The 19,905-nt window shown below is 40.4% G+C and overlaps 1 protein-coding gene across 1 annotated transcript in view; it reads right to left on the bottom strand.

The window, feature by feature from the left end:
- The window catches only part of TET1 (tet methylcytosine dioxygenase 1), an 84,743-nt gene that overhangs the window by 12,744 nt on the left and 52,094 nt on the right, over positions 1–19,905 (bottom strand). Inside the window, exons 6-10 of the mRNA XM_088144319.1 lie at positions 19,601–19,694; positions 8,053–8,261; positions 5,616–5,766; positions 2,109–2,198; positions 606–743 (exon numbers count right to left, since the gene is read on the bottom strand). Coding sequence (XP_088000445.1) covers positions 606–743; positions 2,109–2,198; positions 5,616–5,766; positions 8,053–8,261; positions 19,601–19,694 — 682 coding nt within the window. The remainder of the gene's footprint in view (positions 1–605; positions 744–2,108; positions 2,199–5,615; positions 5,767–8,052; positions 8,262–19,600; positions 19,695–19,905) is intronic.

Below are 19,905 nucleotides of genomic sequence, written 5' to 3'. Positions count from 1 at the left end.
TCAGGGCTATGAGCTGAATGTCAGCCTCACTGCCAAGATCTTGGCAGAATTTCCTGGATACTTGACTTGGCACAGTTTGACTAGGCTCTGAGCTCAAATCCAGCCTAAGGACCCCAGACACACACAATAACTTAGATAAGAATCTTTCTTGCCTGCTAGGAAGAAGCCACGAAAAGAGTTGATGGCCCTCTGTCAACATGGAAGTGCAATTCCTTTTTTATTCCCACTGCATTCTGGTTCAGGGGCTTCTTTCTCCCCCACCCCCCCACCCCCCAATGTTTACACGAACTTTCTGCCCTGCACTTTTTGGCCTTGAAGCTCAGGGGACTGACATCCCTGCCCTGATAATTTTTTTCTCTCAATTTATGAAATCATAACTAGAGATTTAGAGGTGAATTTTGTACAGGACTGTAGAAACTAACAAATTCTTAAGCAGTATTTAACCTTAGTAACCAAGAAAGCAATAATTTATTGTACATTCATTGCACTTTATATCATTTATGGTAGGAGAATGAAAAAAAAAAGGGAAATCAAGTAAAAAGAGAGCATGCACCTATGATGCAGCTATGTGGCAAAGAGGAAACAGCATCCTGAATGTTACGTACCACAGTGCTTCCATTGTGCATGTTGTGAGTATCCTTGTGTGCATGGGCACAGAAATCAATGCAAGCTGTCACACCAGAGAAAGGCCGGCCATTCTTGGTCCCAAGCCGACAGTCAGGACCCAGATGCTCGTTTTCCACCTTAGAAAACAAGGCAATGAGGTCTTATTTCAGGAAGAGAGTGTAGCACATTGGATCTTGCCAGCTTCAGGGGCACATTTCATTTGTAATCAAAGCAAGAGGGAGAAAACACAGACTTACACGTTACCCATGTACTGTTGTTTACAAAGCTTACATCTTTTCTGCTGATTGTTATTTCATTTATGCATTTTTAATTGCTACACAGAGCAGGGATGCTGCAACAGCCAAATTCAGGGAACTTCTGCTGCCCTTGAAGGGTTAAAATGTGATCACAATCATATTTAATTGTATTTTTTAAAAAATTCAGAAGAGATGTCCTTAATCCAGTTCCCTCTTTCTCTCCTATCTAATGCTCACTTTCAGAAGGAAGTAGGTGGGTTCACATAAAACTAAGCCAAACTGGTAGTCCTTGCTTAACAACAGTAATTAGGACCAGAATCCCAGCACTCCCCATTGCCGTTATTAAGCAAGAATCACAGGTCATTAAAGCGATCCCCAGGTGGTTTTCAAGCAGGCAGGTAAAGCACCACACATGTGCAGTGGGGCCAGGAGTGGCTGCTGCCAGGCAAGGGGAGGGTGCAAGCAACTTGCCAGAGTGACTTGCAAGCTTCTCTCCCAGCTTCCCCATTGACTTTGCTTGTGGGAAGCTGGCAGGGAAGGCTGCAAATGGCAATCATGTGACTGCAGGATGCTGCAACCATGGTAAGCACGAGCTGGTTGCCAAGTGCCCAGATCGCCATCACGTGACTGAGGGGGTGCCAGGACGGCTGGAACTTCGAGGACCGGTCGTAAGACTCCTCTGTCAGCACCGTCATAATTTCAAACAGTTGCTGAACGAACGGTTATTAAGCAAGGACTACCTGTAGTTCCATTTGACTATATTTTGTTGCTTATGCCAAAATAGATGGATTTACACATAATGCTACACTAAGCTTGAGCAACCTCATGCTGGCTGAAGGTGACACAACGTTTGGGGGGAACAGAGGGCCACAAAGGGGGGGCACTTCAGGCATGGGTTTGCAGGGGAGGTCTGGGGTTGCTTTTTTGTGTTTTAGTTATGCTTATTTTTGGGTTTTTCTTTTTGGGATTATGAGTTTCCTACCTCAATAGGTGCTGTTGGTTTTCAACACTCATGGAAAGAGGGAAATAGGAGAGGGCTTATAAGGGCTGCAAAAATAAAGATTTGGGGCCATAAGTTGTCCATTCCTGCACAAAGCAATAAATCATTGTTTACAAAGCATAAAAGGAGAGTTCACACATTATACTAGCTTAAAATCCAAGAAACAATATTGAGGGTTAGTGCAATCTGTGGATTCAGCTAGTAAGTAAGTGCCTCTGGACATCATGGAGTATTCACCAACCTACCTGGTTCTGGAAAGCATCAGGGGCAAGTTTCTGATATAATGGAGCCACATCAGTAGCTAAAGTCTGCAAATTGTTTTCCAGATTTTCTTCCTAGAAACAGAGAAAGCAATTACTCCATAACTGTATTGTTTATGAACAGGCCAATTAGTGAAAGCAACATTAATTGCAACTTATATTTGAAACCTAAGTTTCCTACTGTAATATTGAAACACTCAAAATATTTAAAAGTTGGTCAGACAGTATTACTTTCTCCCTTGCAAGGAGTCAATTTCTTAGCCCAACAGCTACTAACAATATTAGAAAGGATATCAGGCTGGCAATGAAAGAGGGACTTTTCCCCCCCTTCAATATACTGTATATAGGTACTCCTCAACTTCTGACAGCAACTGGAACCAGAATTTCCATTGCTAAGCAATGTGGTCATAAAGCATGACCGCATCACTTAGTGACAGCAATCCCTGCAGTCCCAGTTGCTTCGTTAACCGAATCCCATGCTCGTTAGGTGAGGTAACTTCCTGCTGGCTTCCAACAACCAAAGTCAGTGGAGAAGCTGGCAGGAAACTCAAGTCCCAGGCCAGCAGGCAGGTAAGTGGCTGCTGCCGGGTGGGGGAGGGAGCGAGTGGGTGCGACGAGGGTTGGGGAGGGTCCACGAGTGGAGCAGTGCAGGCCGGGGAGGGTGTGCAAGGGTGTGTGAGGGTCAGGAGGGTGTCCGAGAGGCATGGTGCTGGTCGGGGAGGGGTTGTGAGGGTGCACTAGAGGTGTGGTATGGCTTGGGGAGGATATGTGAGGGTGCAGTGCAGTTTGGGGAGGGTGCGTGAGAGGCATGGGGGGGTTGGGGAGGCTGTGCGAGAAGCGTGGTAAGGGTTGGAGAGAGTGCAGCAAGGATTGGGGAGGAGCAGTAAGGGTGCAGCACAAGTCAGGGAGGGTGCAGTGTGGGTTGAGGAGGGTACGTGAGGGTGTGGGGGATGTGTGAGTGGCCAGTGCAGTGCAAGCGCAGAGGGGCTAGAGGAGGGTGTATGGGTAGGGGAGACTTACCCCAGCAACATGTGACCTTCCCTGACGGCTTCCCCACTGACTTTCTGGGGAAGCCGTCCGGGAAGGTTGCAAATGGCAATCACATGATCGCAGGGCACTGGAAGTGGTTGTAAGTTCGAACTGGTTGCCAAGCACCCAGATTGCGATCATGTGACTGTGGGGATGCTGGGACGGCCAGAACTCCGAGGACCAGTTATAACCACCATTTGTTCAGCGCCGTCATAACTTTGAATGGTTGTAGGTCAAGGACTACCTGTATCAAATTGTAAGATGTACTACATAACTGACAAAACAGCTGTTAAACTTACACTCTTTTATGCATTTTCATACATTGTTTTAGGAAAATAATTATGACTACTCTGTCTTAAGAAGTTTATTTTATTATCCTCTGAGGGGAAGAGACATAAGATTGAAGCTGAATAACAGCAGTTTGTTCAAAGATCCTTTTGAGTCTATGAAATGGGGATTCAGTAGGTCAAACATCCAGCTCTTTCAGGAAAGAGGCAAGAGAACCCCACAAAACAAACAACAGTTGCTTTAAAAGCAATGTTAAGTTCTGCTTGAGAAAAAAAGAACGGTTAGCATGTAGGTGGCCCATTTTGTACTTGTAAAAGCCAACACATCAGTTTGTCACAACAATACAGTAGCTTTAGAAATTATGGGATTCAGACAATAACAAACTTTGATGGTGCCCAGTTAGCTAACGTGGCTAATGTCAGTAGGCTTAGCAGGACTGGGCCTGGCTGATATTTGGATGGGAGAATATCAGGAAATCCCAGGGCCGTAAGATCGATTGGGAAGCCGAAAACATATATTAAAAGAAGGAAAGGGCAAACTGTTCCTGTACTATTCCCAAGAGAACTGCTGAAATGCATCCATAAATTCACCTGGAGAAGTTTGACTCAAGAAGACTTTTACATTACAGATGTTTAGGTATGGAAAATACTCCGCTATTTAAAAACAGAGTAATATCCATTAAAATAATACCATAATAAATGGCATTCCTCTAAAACTTCAGACACCAACGGCTTCTGTATTAAAAAAAAAAAAATCATGAAGCTATAAAAAGTGTCAGAGGAAAACCATAGGTGGATTTTTCTTCTTAACTTATGCACAATGTTCAAAATAGTCCTATTTCCCAAGCTGATATAACTTCATATCAGTTTTGGCTATAACACTTAACAACACATACATACATTTCACTAGACACTTAAGCTTGTGCTTTAAAAAAAACAAAAAAACAACAGCTTAGTGTGTCTCATCCAGATCCTATGCTGTGACTAAACGTAAATGTGGATTGTTGAATCATACCACCCATAACCTGTAGTTTATTGATTGATTTATTCATTCCACAAAATATCTCACTACAATCCAATAAGGTGGTCTGAACTTGGCATGCTATTAAGCAAGTCATGGTCAAAGCTAACCCATTTGTTGTGCTAGAAAAGCAGAACAAGTCATAATTAACCAGAACAGAAATGAAAGGGGTGCTTTAAATTCTTCCTCGTACTGCAGTAACGGGGCAAAGAGTATGGGGTCAATAGCTTCTTGCAGCTCATTCTTGAACACTAGGCTACAGTTTAGCAGAATGAGTGAATCACAATAGCATAAATTCTCCCACATAAAAGTGTGGTTACCTGTCAAACAGTTCTTGACTACTTTCTAGACAACAGATTTTTCTAGCTTTATCTCTATACTACAAGCTATTCTTACCTAAAAAGCATAATTTTATACTTCTTTACATTTAACCTCATCTCACTCCGTCCAGTGGTTCAAATGATCCATATCTGTCTTTACTTTCAATCTATCTTCTTCTGCATTTGCATTGCTATACATCCTAGCTTTATGTCATCTGTAAAATGATCAATATTTAATATTTAGCTAAAATAGAAGAATCTAATAAAAACAATTAAAAGAAGCAGTTTGATTAGTGGTTTGTTCTATGAACTTTTTGACCCCCCAAATAAGAATTCTACAACCAATTGCCTGCTTCAGGAGTATGTACTAGAACGCTGGAGATTAGCAAACCTGTACATGATGAGAACACACACTTGTGAAATGTTCCATATTTTTAAAACAAGGAAACATTTTATAAAATGGATTGCGTGTATACATTAGTCACCATGAAGGTGAGTATTTGAGTCTTAACAGGAAAGCAAAAACACGCAAAGCATGCAGATCGGTAAATTATGGTGGATGGCTATGAGATCAGAGGCATGAAAGCATGGTATTTTGGAGCTGTCAGGAAGTGAGACTTTATCTGCTGTAAGCCAAGTCACATACAAGTGATTTACTGTATATAAACAGAACTGCTCATAGTAATGCTTCACTTGCACATCTAAACCAGAGAAAAAGGATGTAATCTAATGCAATTCCATTAATTCTCAACAGCTTTTAACGTTTATGATACCTGTGCCCTTAACTTGTAGCATTAAAAATTGTATTATGGAAGAAGGAGGGGAGAATACTTACTTGCATGTGATCATCTGTGAGAAGTCTAAATTTCCTGGGGGTTTTGCTTCTGGCAAACTTACAGCCATTGTAATACATGCTCCAAGAACAGCCAAATGAAAATGATGCTCCACATGTCTCTGGGTTGAGACCTTGACAGGCACAAGTACGACTAGAAAAATGAACCAAAAGGCAATCAGCTAGTTGGGCAAGATCCTCATCTTCAGCAACCTGATGCCCAGAAATCCCTGTCAGCATAAGTAATGCACTGAAAGCGAGCACATCTGGGGAATTCTTGGTTTTATATGCTTGTGATACAGATATAATTTGCGTTATTCTGAATGGAATAGAATAGAGAATTCATGCAGTCATTGGCTGCTTCTGATTATGACCACTGTAAGAATGAATCAGACATGATGAATCTCATCCTGTGGACTTAAAAGCGTTCCAGTTTTTAATTTCCACCACAGCGTAGGCAATCATTAAACATGGAAGATTCCAGGGCTTTGGCAAATATGTTGTTGCTGTCACATCAGATTATTTAGCAATACAAGAATAACTCCCCAATCAATCATGGGTCCAAGCAACAAGAAAAGAAATTTCCATAACCAACTTTAATGTATCTTTTTGTTGCTTGAATGTAGCTACTATCACACAAGTACACACACAGAGGCCTAAAGTAGGTCTATCAGATTGATTAGATACTGTTAACTGTGTTATTTATTAGAAATAAATGGTGCACTTCTTTGTGGCTTAGTATTTTTTTCACTTTGGACCATGTAAAAACACAATTGTGCCATCACTGAGGCAGCTTCAGATAGCCACCCATCCTCAGTTACTAGTTTTGTGGAAGACTGAGTCCTGGTCACCCAAACATGTCCAGGACAAAGCAAGCCACTTCCAGTTCCTGCTCCAGAAGATTCACTTCCAGAAAATGACCAGCCACTCCTGGAATTGTCTAATTGGGGCATTCTAAGGGAACACCAGAAAGTTCCATGACTGGAATGCAGAATTTTGCACCGAGTTTTCCAGCATTAAAATCCTGCCTCAAAAATCCAACTGCTACATCCCACTGACAATCAATGGCTTTTTGAAGCAACTGTGAGCAAAAAAAGGCTCATGTGAAAGAAACAAATGCTTATATGAAAGGGATTACATATGCTATTTTTGTTTTCAGAAATTCTACATTACTATTGGATTCCAATCACAGAATCATGATTTAAAAGTGGTATGCATAGTGCATTCCATACATATCTGCTCATTCTCAGCATCTCTTTTAAAAGTAAATCTGTGAGCAAAACTTTGTAAATTCACAAATTTTAGTCCAGTAGGCTTGTAAAAGAACTTGATATGCATACTGACTCATTATAAACATAGAAATCCAATTCTGATTCATTCAGATCTGATTAGCTTAACATATAGCATTTTCTTTAAGCAATCTAAGACCCACTAGATAAAGATACGTATATACGGCAAGAAGGAAATTGGTACATGGAAATCAACATTTTAATATTTTGATCTCAGTATCAAAACACAAAACAAAACACTTCAAAGCACATCACCTAGCATCAGCTTGTGCAAGTTCTCACTGGAAACAGTACTTAATGTAGATGGAAGTAGACTTGTTCGTTGTAGGTCGACAAGGCCTTAATTTCAAGTTAGGTGACTTAACACTTGGATAATCCTGGCCATGTGAGAATGGTTTGTTAGGTTACAATGGTTGAGAATTCTTGCTTAGTACAAATGAGCAGTGCATGACTACATACTTCTATTTGGCCTCTCCTGTCAGTAGGAGTTGCTAAAGTGAATAACACATATTTGTGTGAGTTATTTAGCATAATGTCCACATCAGGTTATTTGTTTTGTTCTGATCTTGGTTTTCAACTCAAATCAGATTTGAGAGCCAAGAACAAAGTACTCAAGTTTTGTTAGGATGGGCATAAGACAGATGCTTAATTTCAGGCATCACACCAAACAAACCTAAAAAGGGACTTCTAAGGTTGAACTGCAGCAGCCATCAGTAAAAGCCAATTTGGAATGATGAACCAGTGGTACACTAGCACACTGTCACTTCACACTAAGACAGAAGTTTCAACTATACTGTTTGTATTTTGCTATCTACAAAAAATGCAGTGCTCTCCTCAAAGATTATCACCTCTAGAAGATATCACAAGCGATACAGAAAGCTGTGGCCTAACAACAGGGCACATTCTTAAAAAATATAAGAGAAATTCTGTTTTCATATAATCTAGTTTTGCCAGGATAAAAACTGAAAAAGCAGAAAGTTCATTTTGGTCCTCCTAACACATTACACTTAGAATGTTGTCTGCACTCTACTAGAAAGTAGAAATTATTGTAAGCATCTTTTTCAAGTGGAATGACCATAGTGTGACAGTCAATCAAGTAAGACTACTACTCTCTCATGCATCCAAACCTGAGCAATTTAAAGCATACTTACTCTTCATTTAATGCACATCTACGGCTGGTTGGACAGCCATATTTTCTGAGACTCTGAGTCAGTTCCTTGTACAACGTGTCAGCAAGAAGGTGAGGAATCCCTTCCCAAGCCAAAATGAGTATCACAATCACAGCAGTTTGGCAGTGATGTCCCGCACGCTGACGAACTAAGCACAGCAGTTTTTCTTCATCACTACTTCTCCGTATCACCTGGAAGACAAATCAATTGTTTTCAGATTAACCAGGGAAGATCCAAGAATGGAGAGCTAGTTATATCCTTAGAAAGAGCTACAGTATGAGGGGTGAGCAAGTTCAAAATAGTGGGCATGAGCACCAAGTGTCTGAAGCCCCACAATGCACATTAAAAGGGCAGGACTTGGATCACCTTGTCACACCTGCCATTTTTATGTTGTTGACACCCTCACCTCACCTTGACACCATCTGGTGCTGCCATGACACACTACTGGATTTATTTTGCAGATAATATTATTGCTGTAACTGCCTATTGATCAAGAGTTTTTTCTTCCTCTTGTGGTTTTCACCACCCTCTCTCTCTCTGGATAATTAATGAGAGTACATCACAGGTTGAAAGCCCTTGCAGACAGTTCTGAAATTCTAATTTATATAGTTTTTCCTGAAATAAGCTCAAACACAAAGACAAAATTTTGGTTTGGTAAATGTATCCACTAAATTCCCAACAGTTTTATTCTCAAGTATTTATTCAACACTATTTGTGTATTGAAGTATCTACTTGCTAATTAGGGAATAAATGTTAAAATTTACAAACGGACATGTTTTTAAAAAGAAGATGTGATCCTGGAGCAAGGCTACTTCCACTGTGTGAATTTCATTTGTCTTTGAAAGCAACTTCCTACCATTCAAACATCTGCAAAGTGCTACCCATTAAACCAAGACAGTAACAAAAGATTTGCAATTAAACCAGACAGACTTGGGAGGATAAATCACATTTCTTAAGACAAAAGTCGCAGGGTATTCCGTGTTGTTGTATCACAATGAAAACGGCTGGAATCATCAGCAGTCCAATGAATCAAAATGATACTTGCGTAAAATGATGGCAGTTTCTTCAGATATACCACTCTGACAGTCTTTAGCAAGCACATACAGAATAGGGACAGGTTTTCCCATTTTCTATCTCCTTGGCAGAGTGCTACTTCTGCATGTCATTCATACCTCAATAGGAGGCGAGAGAGGCACCCCTGAATTCAACAGCACTCCTTCCAATACAATTCTTCTCTCTCAAAACACCTTACATTTCCCTTGACATCTAAAAGCACGTACAGATCTCCATTCTCTTGCTAGCTTTCTGGTAGAAAGGCAGGTTATAAATCTTACCCTTTCATCCGTGCTTCATTTTTTTTAAAAACAAATCTATCACTGAAGATAGATGTCAAGGCAAAATTTAAAACTATAGTATGTACAGTCTTTCCCCTCAATATTATTTCGCAAGTGTCTAACTACATTTTACATGCCCATGTGTTACTATTATTTCAAAATGAATGTCTGCAATAAATATTATTATTACTAAAGGGTAGAAAATGTTAAACTAGCAAGGGAGTAAAACAATTTTCTCAACACTAGGAATAAACTTTTTTATGAACCATCACATTAGTTTCCCTAATAACCTAATATACAAGTTGGGAAATTGATTCCAGGCTGTTATCATCATCTCTAACTTCGTATTTCTAACAATATAGTTTTCCCAGTAATGTAGCACCTGTTAGTTTTCCAATGGGTGTGATTCAAAAGACTTATTTAGATCTGTTTCAGATAACAATTATGCAGAACAAAGAACTTTGGACTCATAAAGAAGGCATACGAAATAATATATCTCAGCTGATCCTTGTAGAACACCAATAATCACGCCTTAGATCTACAAGCACAGCACTCACCAGCACACTTCTAACCCAAAGCTGAATGCATTATATTCCTTTTGGAACAAGAAGCAATCACTGCCTTACCACCATTATATTTTACAAACTTCTTGTATATAAGAATTGTGTAGGCAGTGCAGCTGTAGGATGTTTATTCCTAACTCACTCTTTGGGGAGGAAGAATAATTACTTAATATTGTAATTTGAATATGCAAATACAGATTAGTTTATGGCAGACTAACGTACTTCAGGATTTTTCTAGCTGTAATTCTCACATTCTCTTGCCACTAGAGCTGATGGAAATTAAAGTCCAAAATGACTAGAGGGCATCAGATGGTCAAACTCTGGGTCAGATTGCTTAGGGAAAAAAATCATTCTCAGTCCAACTTTTCTTTCATGATGCTCAGGAGGCCACATGGAATTCAAAGAGAATCTCCCACATAATCAACAACCAGTCCTGATCTGCTTTTCTTCACTTTCCCTACACATTTCGCCTGTCTACTGTACAAGGAGGTACAAGGAATGAGTGGAACACATTTAATGTCTAACCATAAGCCTAGATAAGTGTGATGTTTGAATACATACCCTCAGTACACACTCAATTACTGACCTTGTTATAAAAATTTTGTTATAAAAAAACAGAGATGAAAGATTAAACTAACATCTACCACATATTTAGATCTTCTAGTATTATGGTGTATTTTAACATCTTTTTTCTGTTCAATTATGTTAATATTGCATAATCATACTCATTCAGAATACAGCATAATCAACACACAGCCCCTTTTACCACTGTGAATAGCATCAGAGATGAAAGTCATGGGCTGATTCAGATATGTAGAAAAAGCACATGGCATAGTCTTTACTACATTCTGCCTGAGGGTGGGCAGGGAGAAAGAGGAGAAAGAAATCACGTATTTGTATGCATCAGAAATTCATGAGAAAGGGCTTATCAAAGTAGTTGCTGACCTACAAAATGTTTCACGGACAGAGACCTATTTTGTTTCTAAGGGGTCGTGTGATTCTACAGGTACATCTGGCGTCTGAACTGACACAGTCCACGAATGAAGGAACAACATGCTATATATGCGTGCCTCTCTTGACCTTCTTTGATTACTATATTCCTGCTCAGTTGCACACTCTGATATAGAGGATCAACCTCTGGCCCAAATTTATCTTGAGGATGATGGCATTCCCATCATTTCTCTACCCCAAATTTCCTCAATACGAAATGAGCAGGGAGAAGACTATAATACAGGGTCTTTCCAAGTTGAAATAACTTTCTATTGTACTGCTGATTCCATGATAGCACATGATTAACAATGATTATGCCAGAATGTTTTTATAATGTTGTACAATCAAGTAAGATGTACATATTTAATTCCTTCATTAACATATATGTAAAATTCTACTGAAATTAAATGTTTCCAATTATGCAAAAGAATGTAATCTAAGTGTGTGTTTTTTTTTTAAGTTAGTATCATGGGCAACCATATTTCCTAGAGCAACTTAATTGCTTGGATTCTACTTACTTGAAATATTTCTCTTAGATTGGTGAAGCAACTGTCTCAACCCTTGGCAGGATCTCTGGAATAAGGAACAAGTTCTCTGTGAATAAAGATTACTTGAGGTAGACTGTCCCTTCAAAAATAGCCAAACTAACTAGTATGCATGTGTTTGGATTAATACACATAAAAATGCAGAAATGACCTTGCACTATAGTAGTAAGCTCAGGAATTAGATGAAAAATGAATTTCTCTTTAAATTAGTATAAATTAGAGCAAAAAAGCAGAATGGAGGACTCTAGGTGCCCACAGTTGTCAGCCCCAGATACAAGGCCAACTTGAGCTAATACTGCAGAAACGCACAACACATGCAATGTGGAAGGAACCACAAATGAAGCTGGCGAAGAACGCCCGCTCCCACCAGCATCAAGAATAAGCAAAGAAGCAAACCAAACACCATATGCTATAAGCTTGTTCCATCCAAAATATACAAACAGAGTGATATATTTAGACACTGAAATGCTGCCAGAAGTTACATCTAACCTACTTTTCTTCAATTAACAAAGAAAGATACAATAACAAATACAACTTTACTGTATTTCTGGCCCAGCTACCACTGCACTCAACAACAGGATGCTGATACAAATATGGGAAGAGAATCCTCTCCTGCATAGTTCTCGCTGTGCAAATCTGTGTCTTTCTGCATGCAAGTGTCATGGCCTATCCTAACCTCCCTGCATTGTCCATAGCAGTGTTTCTTAACCTTGGGAACTTTAAGATGTGTGGACTTCAACTCCCAGTGTTCCCATGCAAGAAACACTGGTCCATAGTAAACACCCTCTGCTTCGCCCCATTCAATTCAAATGACCAGAAATCGCCAAGCATTTAAATGTGCAAGGTCCCCTTGGTCTCCTTCCCTTTGCTTGTTATGCTGAGATATGTATGAATGTAGAGGTGCCTCCAGGTGGTCACTGTAACTTGAAACACCATACACAATATACACTGTGTAAAAATAAAGAAATTCCCCCTCTCTCATGTAACGCCCCATATATGGGGGCATGGCATAATCTAAATCTGTACTATTATCTCTGAGAGCTTAAGGAAGGGTGGGCTGTATAAGCCATTCTGGTGGTGCTTTTAGAAGTGCACAGAAAAGCTGTGATTCCCAGCAGTGAATGCACTTGGTCATAAAGCTGAAGGAAACAGCCCAAGCAGAAGGTATCTGCTATTAACACAGCAGAGGAGGGATGGGAGGTGGCTGTTAGGCATCACCCAGACCAAAAGCCAGACATTCAAGGAAACAGCTCTGATAGGATACTGTTATTCTAGAAAAGCTCCCAATAATGAAGAGCCCATCTATTATAGTCAGGGGTTTAAACCCTTTATACAGCAGTCCCAAGGTCCAAATCCTATGGCTTTCTCTTCAGCCCTTACATCACCACAGACTGAGAGCCACTTGTTTCTCAGAAAGAAAGGTGTCGGGCACCTAGGCATTATTTTAACAAAACAGTCGGGTCTCGGGTTTTCTGCTTCTAACATTGCTTTCAAAGCGTTCTGTAACCAACTCCAAGTGAGTGACTTCCTTGCCTTATGTGCTAAAACACAGGTCTGGCCTCAACCTGGTTTCCTGGGCATCTCAAATACCTACCTTCTGGAGGAATAACCTGATATCTATCATAATTCCTGGTGTGCTGAGCCTCATCCTTAAACCTCATCAAGGGGCTTCAGAATGGTGCCTCTTCCCCCTCATATATTTATATTTTTCAGTTTCAAATGAATTGTACAATCCAAATAAAGTAGCCCCAAATAATGCCACTCAGTGAAGTGGAAGAGGATTTCTGAATTGCAGCTTTGCTCAGTAACCCTCTTGATTTTTTCACCTAAGTCAGAAATATATTAACTCTTTTTTTCCATGCCCAACCACACATATACACCAGACATCTAGCCCTACTGTTCTACTGCTCTAGTCTTGATATGTCAAAAACATGGAGCTCTCCATCTTTTATGGTTAGTTTTGTGTTTCTCTTAACTATATCTTGTAGCATATTCAGTGCATTTTAATTCTTACAACTCCAAACCTACTTTTAAGGTCAGAAAGGAAAATACTCAACAGAGTTGGAATTACATAACCAACAAACCAACAAACCAACAAATAAAGGGTAAAATTTTTTACCCTTTATTAGTAATGTTAAATTATATTATCTAACGCTACTGTAATGTATGATTCGGTTGTGTGATATATCTCAAATTCACTGTCACAAGACAAGGAAAATGAATGAGATTTCACAATACAGAATTCTGTAATTTAGCTATCTACTTTACCGGATAACAGCTAGTTTCAGATACAATTAATTAGGTGTGTGTAATTAATATAACTACTTTATTTTCAGAGTAGTGTCCCTAACTACTGACACTCTAAATACCTACTATCAACCAATCCTTTCCAGATTCACCAACACAAACTAAATGCTACAAATTTCTCACCAATGTTTATTCTTGGAATTATCTCTTAGGCCTTGCTTTATAGGCTTCCACAGGGTTCAGTACTTTCTCCACTCTGGTTTAACATGTATGTCAAACTGTTGGGTGAGATAATCCATTGCCATGGGGTGAGGTATCATCAGTATGCTGATGATATCCAGCTTTACATCTCTTTGCAACAGCAAAGGTGTTGATGTCCTGGTCTCAGAGTCTGGAGACTGTGGGGATTTGGAGGGGGAACAACAGGCTTCCACTCAACCCTGGCAAAACTAGTGGCTTTTGGGCCTTCTGGTTCCAGGGATTTGCCATCTCTTGTTCTGGATGGGGTGGCACTGCCACAAACGGACCTTGCGCACAGGGGTCTTCCTGGACTCACAACTCCTGTTGAAAGAGCAGCTGGCAGCCGTGGCCAGGGGGGCCTTTGCACAGCTTCATGTTGTGCGCCAGTTACACCCTTTCCTGGATCAGGAGGCTCTGCATTCAGTTACTCATGCCCAGGTTATCTCCTGAATGGATTACTGTAATAAGCTCTACATGGGGGTGCCCTTGAAGAGCATTCAGAAGCTGCAGCTGGTGCAAAACGTGGTGGCACCGGCAGTTATATGCACTCCTTGAGCAGTGCATGTTACATCTCTGCTCTTTGAGCTGCACTGGCTACCAGTGTGCTTCCAGGTGCAATTCAAGGTGGTGATAATGATCTATAAAGCACTGAGGTGAGACTGGGATATTTGAGGGACTGCCTCTCCCTGGTTACACTACCTATCCCATCAGATCTGGAAGGAGAGGCATGTTTTGGGTCCCGTCTACTAAGGAGTGTCATCTGATGGGACCCAGGAAGACAGCCTTTTCTGCCATGGCACCTGCCCTTTGGAACATCATTTCCCCAAAACTCAGATTGGCCCCTACCCTTCCGGCCTTCAGGATGAGCCTGAAGACATGGCTGTGCCACCACACTTGGGGGTCCGGTGGTAGTGGTGAGCCTTTTCAATGATTATACTGAATGGGATGTATGAGGGGTGTTTACCTGCTGACTGTGATTATGTTTTGTGTTTGAGTTTTTAATAGTGGTTTTAATACAGTTGTATATTTATTGTTTTTATTTATATTTTTCTTGTTCTTGCTGTTGCTTTTAATTAATTAAAATTGTTGTGAGCCGCCCAGAGTCACATATGTGAATTGGGCGGCTACACAAATTGAATGAATAAATAAATATATTCATTCTGGGGTATAAAAGTCATAGCCATGCTCATTCAGGGAACTCAGGATGATTTAACATTCCCTCCTTCCTTCCCTTAATAGTTGTACAGAGCAGAATTTCTCCATTAACTTTAAAAACACTCATCTCCACTCTGGGAAAAAACAACAACAACAGAAGAGAATATGTGTAGCTCAGGGTTGAACTGTGGAGTCCTTGGGGTTCTCTGAGCTTGGCTGTTTTCTTGCAAACATTTCGTTACCTAGCTGGTAACCACCAAGAAAACCACCAAGCTCAGAGAACCCCAAGGACTCCACAAAAAACAACAACATTGTATAAAGATTCCCCTTTTATTTTAACGAACATATTGGGAACACTAAACGGAACAGAGTTTCTCGGGGTGTGTTCTGTTGCACACACACATGTAATAAAATCTTTGTGCCTACTGTATCACAGATGAGTGTGATTTCAGAAGCAATGAACCCACATGTTGGTGTTTATTCAAGATGAACAACGGAACTGTCAGTCTGACAGATGAGGAGGGAGTGTACTCAAAGGGGCAAGCTCTGGCCAGGATGAAAGATGGCTACCTTCCAGTCTCTGTTTCATTCAAGGTTCTGTTAATCCAATGATCCCAAACCCAGCCAAGAAAAGTTTGTGCACATCTGTGATAGGCTTCTTAGTTTAAGAATAAGCAGATCCATGTTGGCACAGCTGCAGTTATCTAGGCAGACCCAATGGAAGCTGCACCATTCATGGAACAAGCCAACATTAACAAACACTGAAGCACAGTGCACAGCTGGCAACAAGAAACTCATAAGTAACTCTGCTAGAAATAGCACAGAAACTATGCTTATCCTTTATTAAATATATACACTTTTAAAAAATAAAACATCTTTAAAACTAATTTTTTCTTAAAGAGTTGTCTTACGCTTTTACTGAGAATCATGAATTTTATTTCAAGGATAAATAGGACACCACTGTTTTTTCAGCATTAAATTAAGTTCCTAGCACAATTTTGAATTCCAGAATAAGTCAGGAAACTGTAACGCAGGCATGAGCTGCAGGAAATGTTCTGTTAGAAATGAAACAGTGTGGAGAGTCCATTGGCCTACAGATATCTGAGTTCCAATGCCACCATTTTGCTGTGCTATTAATCCTCCCAATCAGGTGTATTAGAAGAGGAAACAGCTAGTAAGAGATTGCTACTTCTATTGGTATTCCCGCTGACAGTTCATAACCACAACAGTTCTAATCGACTGACTTCAATGAACAATATATTTATGAAACAAGCTCAACTGATTCATAATTTTCCTCTTATAAAAAAGGGGGGAAAACAATTAGCAAATTAATCTATGAATATTTAGCCTTTCCCAACTTGATAATAATCTATATTCAATTCAATACAGGTAGTCCTCATTTAGCAACTGCTTCACACAGCGACTGTTTGCAGATGGTGATGAAAAAGCAACTTTGCGACCTTTGCAGGTCTGTAAAGCAAAGGAAAGCTGAAGTAAGATCATAAGCACAGTCACGGTTTTACTTAGTGACCACTTTGCTTAACAATTGAGTTGCCAGTCTCAATTGTGATTGCTAAATGAAGACTACCTGTACATGAATAAAATAAATATTCTACTGCAGTTAATGGCCAGTTAAATGCTTCTAAAGGTCCGGAAGAAAAGCATGAAAACCACAACAGAACATGCCATTCTTTTAAATATGTTTGCCATTGTTGCCCAATCATGTTATTCTTAAAAATGAACTTAAGGTGTCTGAACCAGGTTTTGAAATGCACACAGACCCACAGTGAATCTTGCATGGTGGAGCATTGTCAAGATTCACAGGCGCAATCTACAAGGCAAAGAGGTCAGTCCCAAAATACTTCTGATGTAATTGTATATAACCTAAGCCTTATATTCATACCATCCTGAGTATTTTTAAGTTATCAGGGCTCATTTCACCACATCTTTTGTAGATGATTAGTGCTAAACATTAGAGAGACTGCTTCTAAGCAGTTGCCATGGAAATTTAGAAATGTGATTTATTGCCAAAATGCAATCACAAATTGCATCAATTTTTGGTGACTAATGATATGGGAGGTTCCAATAAAGGTACATATTGGGTTACAACTATAATTGGGATTGGAATTGATGTTGCTAAGAGACATGGTCATAGAGCACAATGTCATGTGACTGCATCACTTAGCGACAGCAGTTCCGGCAGTCCTTGCCATTGTTAAGTGAGGACCGTGTGGGTCATTAAGTGAAGACCTCATGTGACCGTGACTTCCGACTTCCTGCTAGCTTTCCCATTGACTTTGCTTGTGGGAAGCTGGCAGGGAACATTGGAAATTGCGGTTGCATGACTGTGGGGATGCTGCAATAGCCAGAACTCTGAGGACCCCTTGTAAGTCCCCTTTGTTTAGCACCATCACAAGTTTGAATAGTCACTCAACAAGTGGTCATAAACCGAGAACCATGTGTAGTTGCATCAAAGCCACAGACAGCCTCATGTGGCCTGTGGCCTGCACCACTTCTTTCTTCTACAAGTCTAGCTATACTTAAAGAGCCCCCTTGGAGTCCAGGCTGTTAAGCTCCCTTGACATGTGAGGGCCCTCCCTGGACAGGGGTTTTCAAAACAGTGTGCCAGACTTCCCTCCTTGCAATCTAGACTGGACATAGTTAAGAGTTAATCCAACAGCTTAGATCAATGGTGTTAATTAGAAAGAAAATTAAGGTTACAATCACAAATTCCAGTGATATCTTCTTTCAAATGAGACCCCCATATAGCCAGTTTAGAGCAGCAAAACCCTTGTCCATTTCCTTGCACTTTTTCTTCTAGGGGGCTGAAGCAGGGCAGTCCTCACCTGTTCCCTGCTCTGATTACTGTCAGCCCTTTTACTGGTTTGAGAAGAAATCCTTGCACACTGACAGAAAGGCTATGGAGTTCATTCTGATCAATCTCTTCTGACACTGATGCCATGTTGTTCTCTTTCTGAGAACTATTGGGGATTTGTTACATTTTGAATGGATTTCCTTCTCTTGGTGCTTCATCAACATGCTCTTGAATTCCCTTCCTGGTTTTCATTTTGTTGGCTGTTCAATTCCATTCATTACTTACAGTACTATGTACAGGTAGTCCTTGTTTAGCAAACACAACTGAGACCAGCAACTCCATCACTAAGTGGATCACTAAGTGGGAAACCATGTGATCGTGACCATGCTTTCTGGCTCAAAACTAACATGACCAATCAGTTTCACACTTTCAGCTTTTGATTGCCTCGTAACCACTTCCCTGTCCTTTGGAATGCTCACCCCAGAAAGGAATTAAAGTTTGTATTTACATTCATTGGAGAGGAAGGGATTACAAGAGAGTAACAGGCACACAGTGGGGAATACACATCGAAAGCAATGCGTTGACGCCGGTCAGGCCCAGCCCAAGAATAACAGTGAAACAGTCCAGTCCAGTCCAGTTCCTTTATTAGCTTACACCTTATAGACAGAATCTTGTCAAACTAAATCTATACTACAGCAACTAGTGGATATACCCTGTGAGATTCTAGGGAGTGGTTATCTTGAATCTCTTTTGCTTCCCATGCTCCCCCTGTGGACTATGCTGCCTCTTGCCTCCTCCCCCCTCCTGGAATGCACTCCCTCCCTCCTGATAGACTTGATCTCCCACATTACTCTCCTCCTTGTAGATACATTCCATCACAACGCCAGCAGCCATGAGCGTGCTATGCAAACAGCCCGGTGTATTCCCCGTTGTCTGCCTGCTTACTCTCTTGTAATCCCTTCCTCTCCAATCTCTCCACTCTCGGGGGGGGGGGGGAGAAGTAAAAAAAATGTGATTTCTGTAGACAGTCTCTCATGTGCCTGACCTGTTTTTCCCCTCCTTTGCAGAGTGGAGAGATTGGAGAGGAAGGAATTACAAGAGAGTAAACAGGCACACAATGGGGAATAAACCGGGCTGTTTGCGTAGCGGGCTGTTTGCGTAGTGTGCTTGCGGCTGCTTTCGATGTGTATTCCCCACTATGTGCCTGCTTACTCTCTTGTAATCCCTTCCTCTCTAATCACTCTCCTCTACCGGGGGGGGGGGGGGACAACAGGTCAGGCACAAGGCAACGCATACTGACTGTAATGGCAATTGCATGACTGAGGGACACCGCAGAGGTCATAAATCCAGGCACTGGTTGTAAAGTTATTTTTTCAGCACCGTTGTAACTTTGAACGGTTGCTGAATGAGGCAGTTGATAAGTAAGGACTACCTGTACAGTAATTGTATTCTTTTTAATACATATTGATCTGATTGGTCACATACAACAGTTCATTTTAATTTACAGTGGGATATATTAATAAGATAAATATATCCTTGAGCACCAAGGAAAAAATATTTTATGAACATTAAGCATCATCAGTATAATAGGAAAATATAATGGAAGTAAACAAGACACATTACTAAAAAATAAAAACTCACCCACTTGGCAATTGGACACCCCTGGGAACTTTTTCCTTCTCTGCCTGTATACACCACTACCTCTATTCTTACAGCACTTCCTTTTGCTCCATACCTGTACAAAGGGAAACAGAAAAAAAAAGAAAAATACAATAAACAGTTATTAGATGATCAAGAGACAGCAACAGTTATCATGAAATCCATTCTGAGTTGAATCTAAGACATTTCTGATGGCAATACTTTCTGAAACAAACACTTATCTAATCCCTACCAAAGGAGCATAACATAACCAAATATATACACAGATCCTCTTAAAATAAATATTG

Source organism: Python bivittatus, unplaced genomic scaffold, assembly GCF_059951505.1.
Source record: "Python bivittatus isolate LINGU-HERP-01145 unplaced genomic scaffold, Pbiv_v1 ctg000400_np1212, whole genome shotgun sequence".
In the NCBI taxonomy this organism is placed as follows: Eukaryota; Metazoa; Chordata; class Lepidosauria; order Squamata; family Pythonidae; genus Python; species Python bivittatus.
Note: the sequence above shows the minus strand (reverse complement) of the source record. Positions and strands in the feature narration are given on the sequence as shown.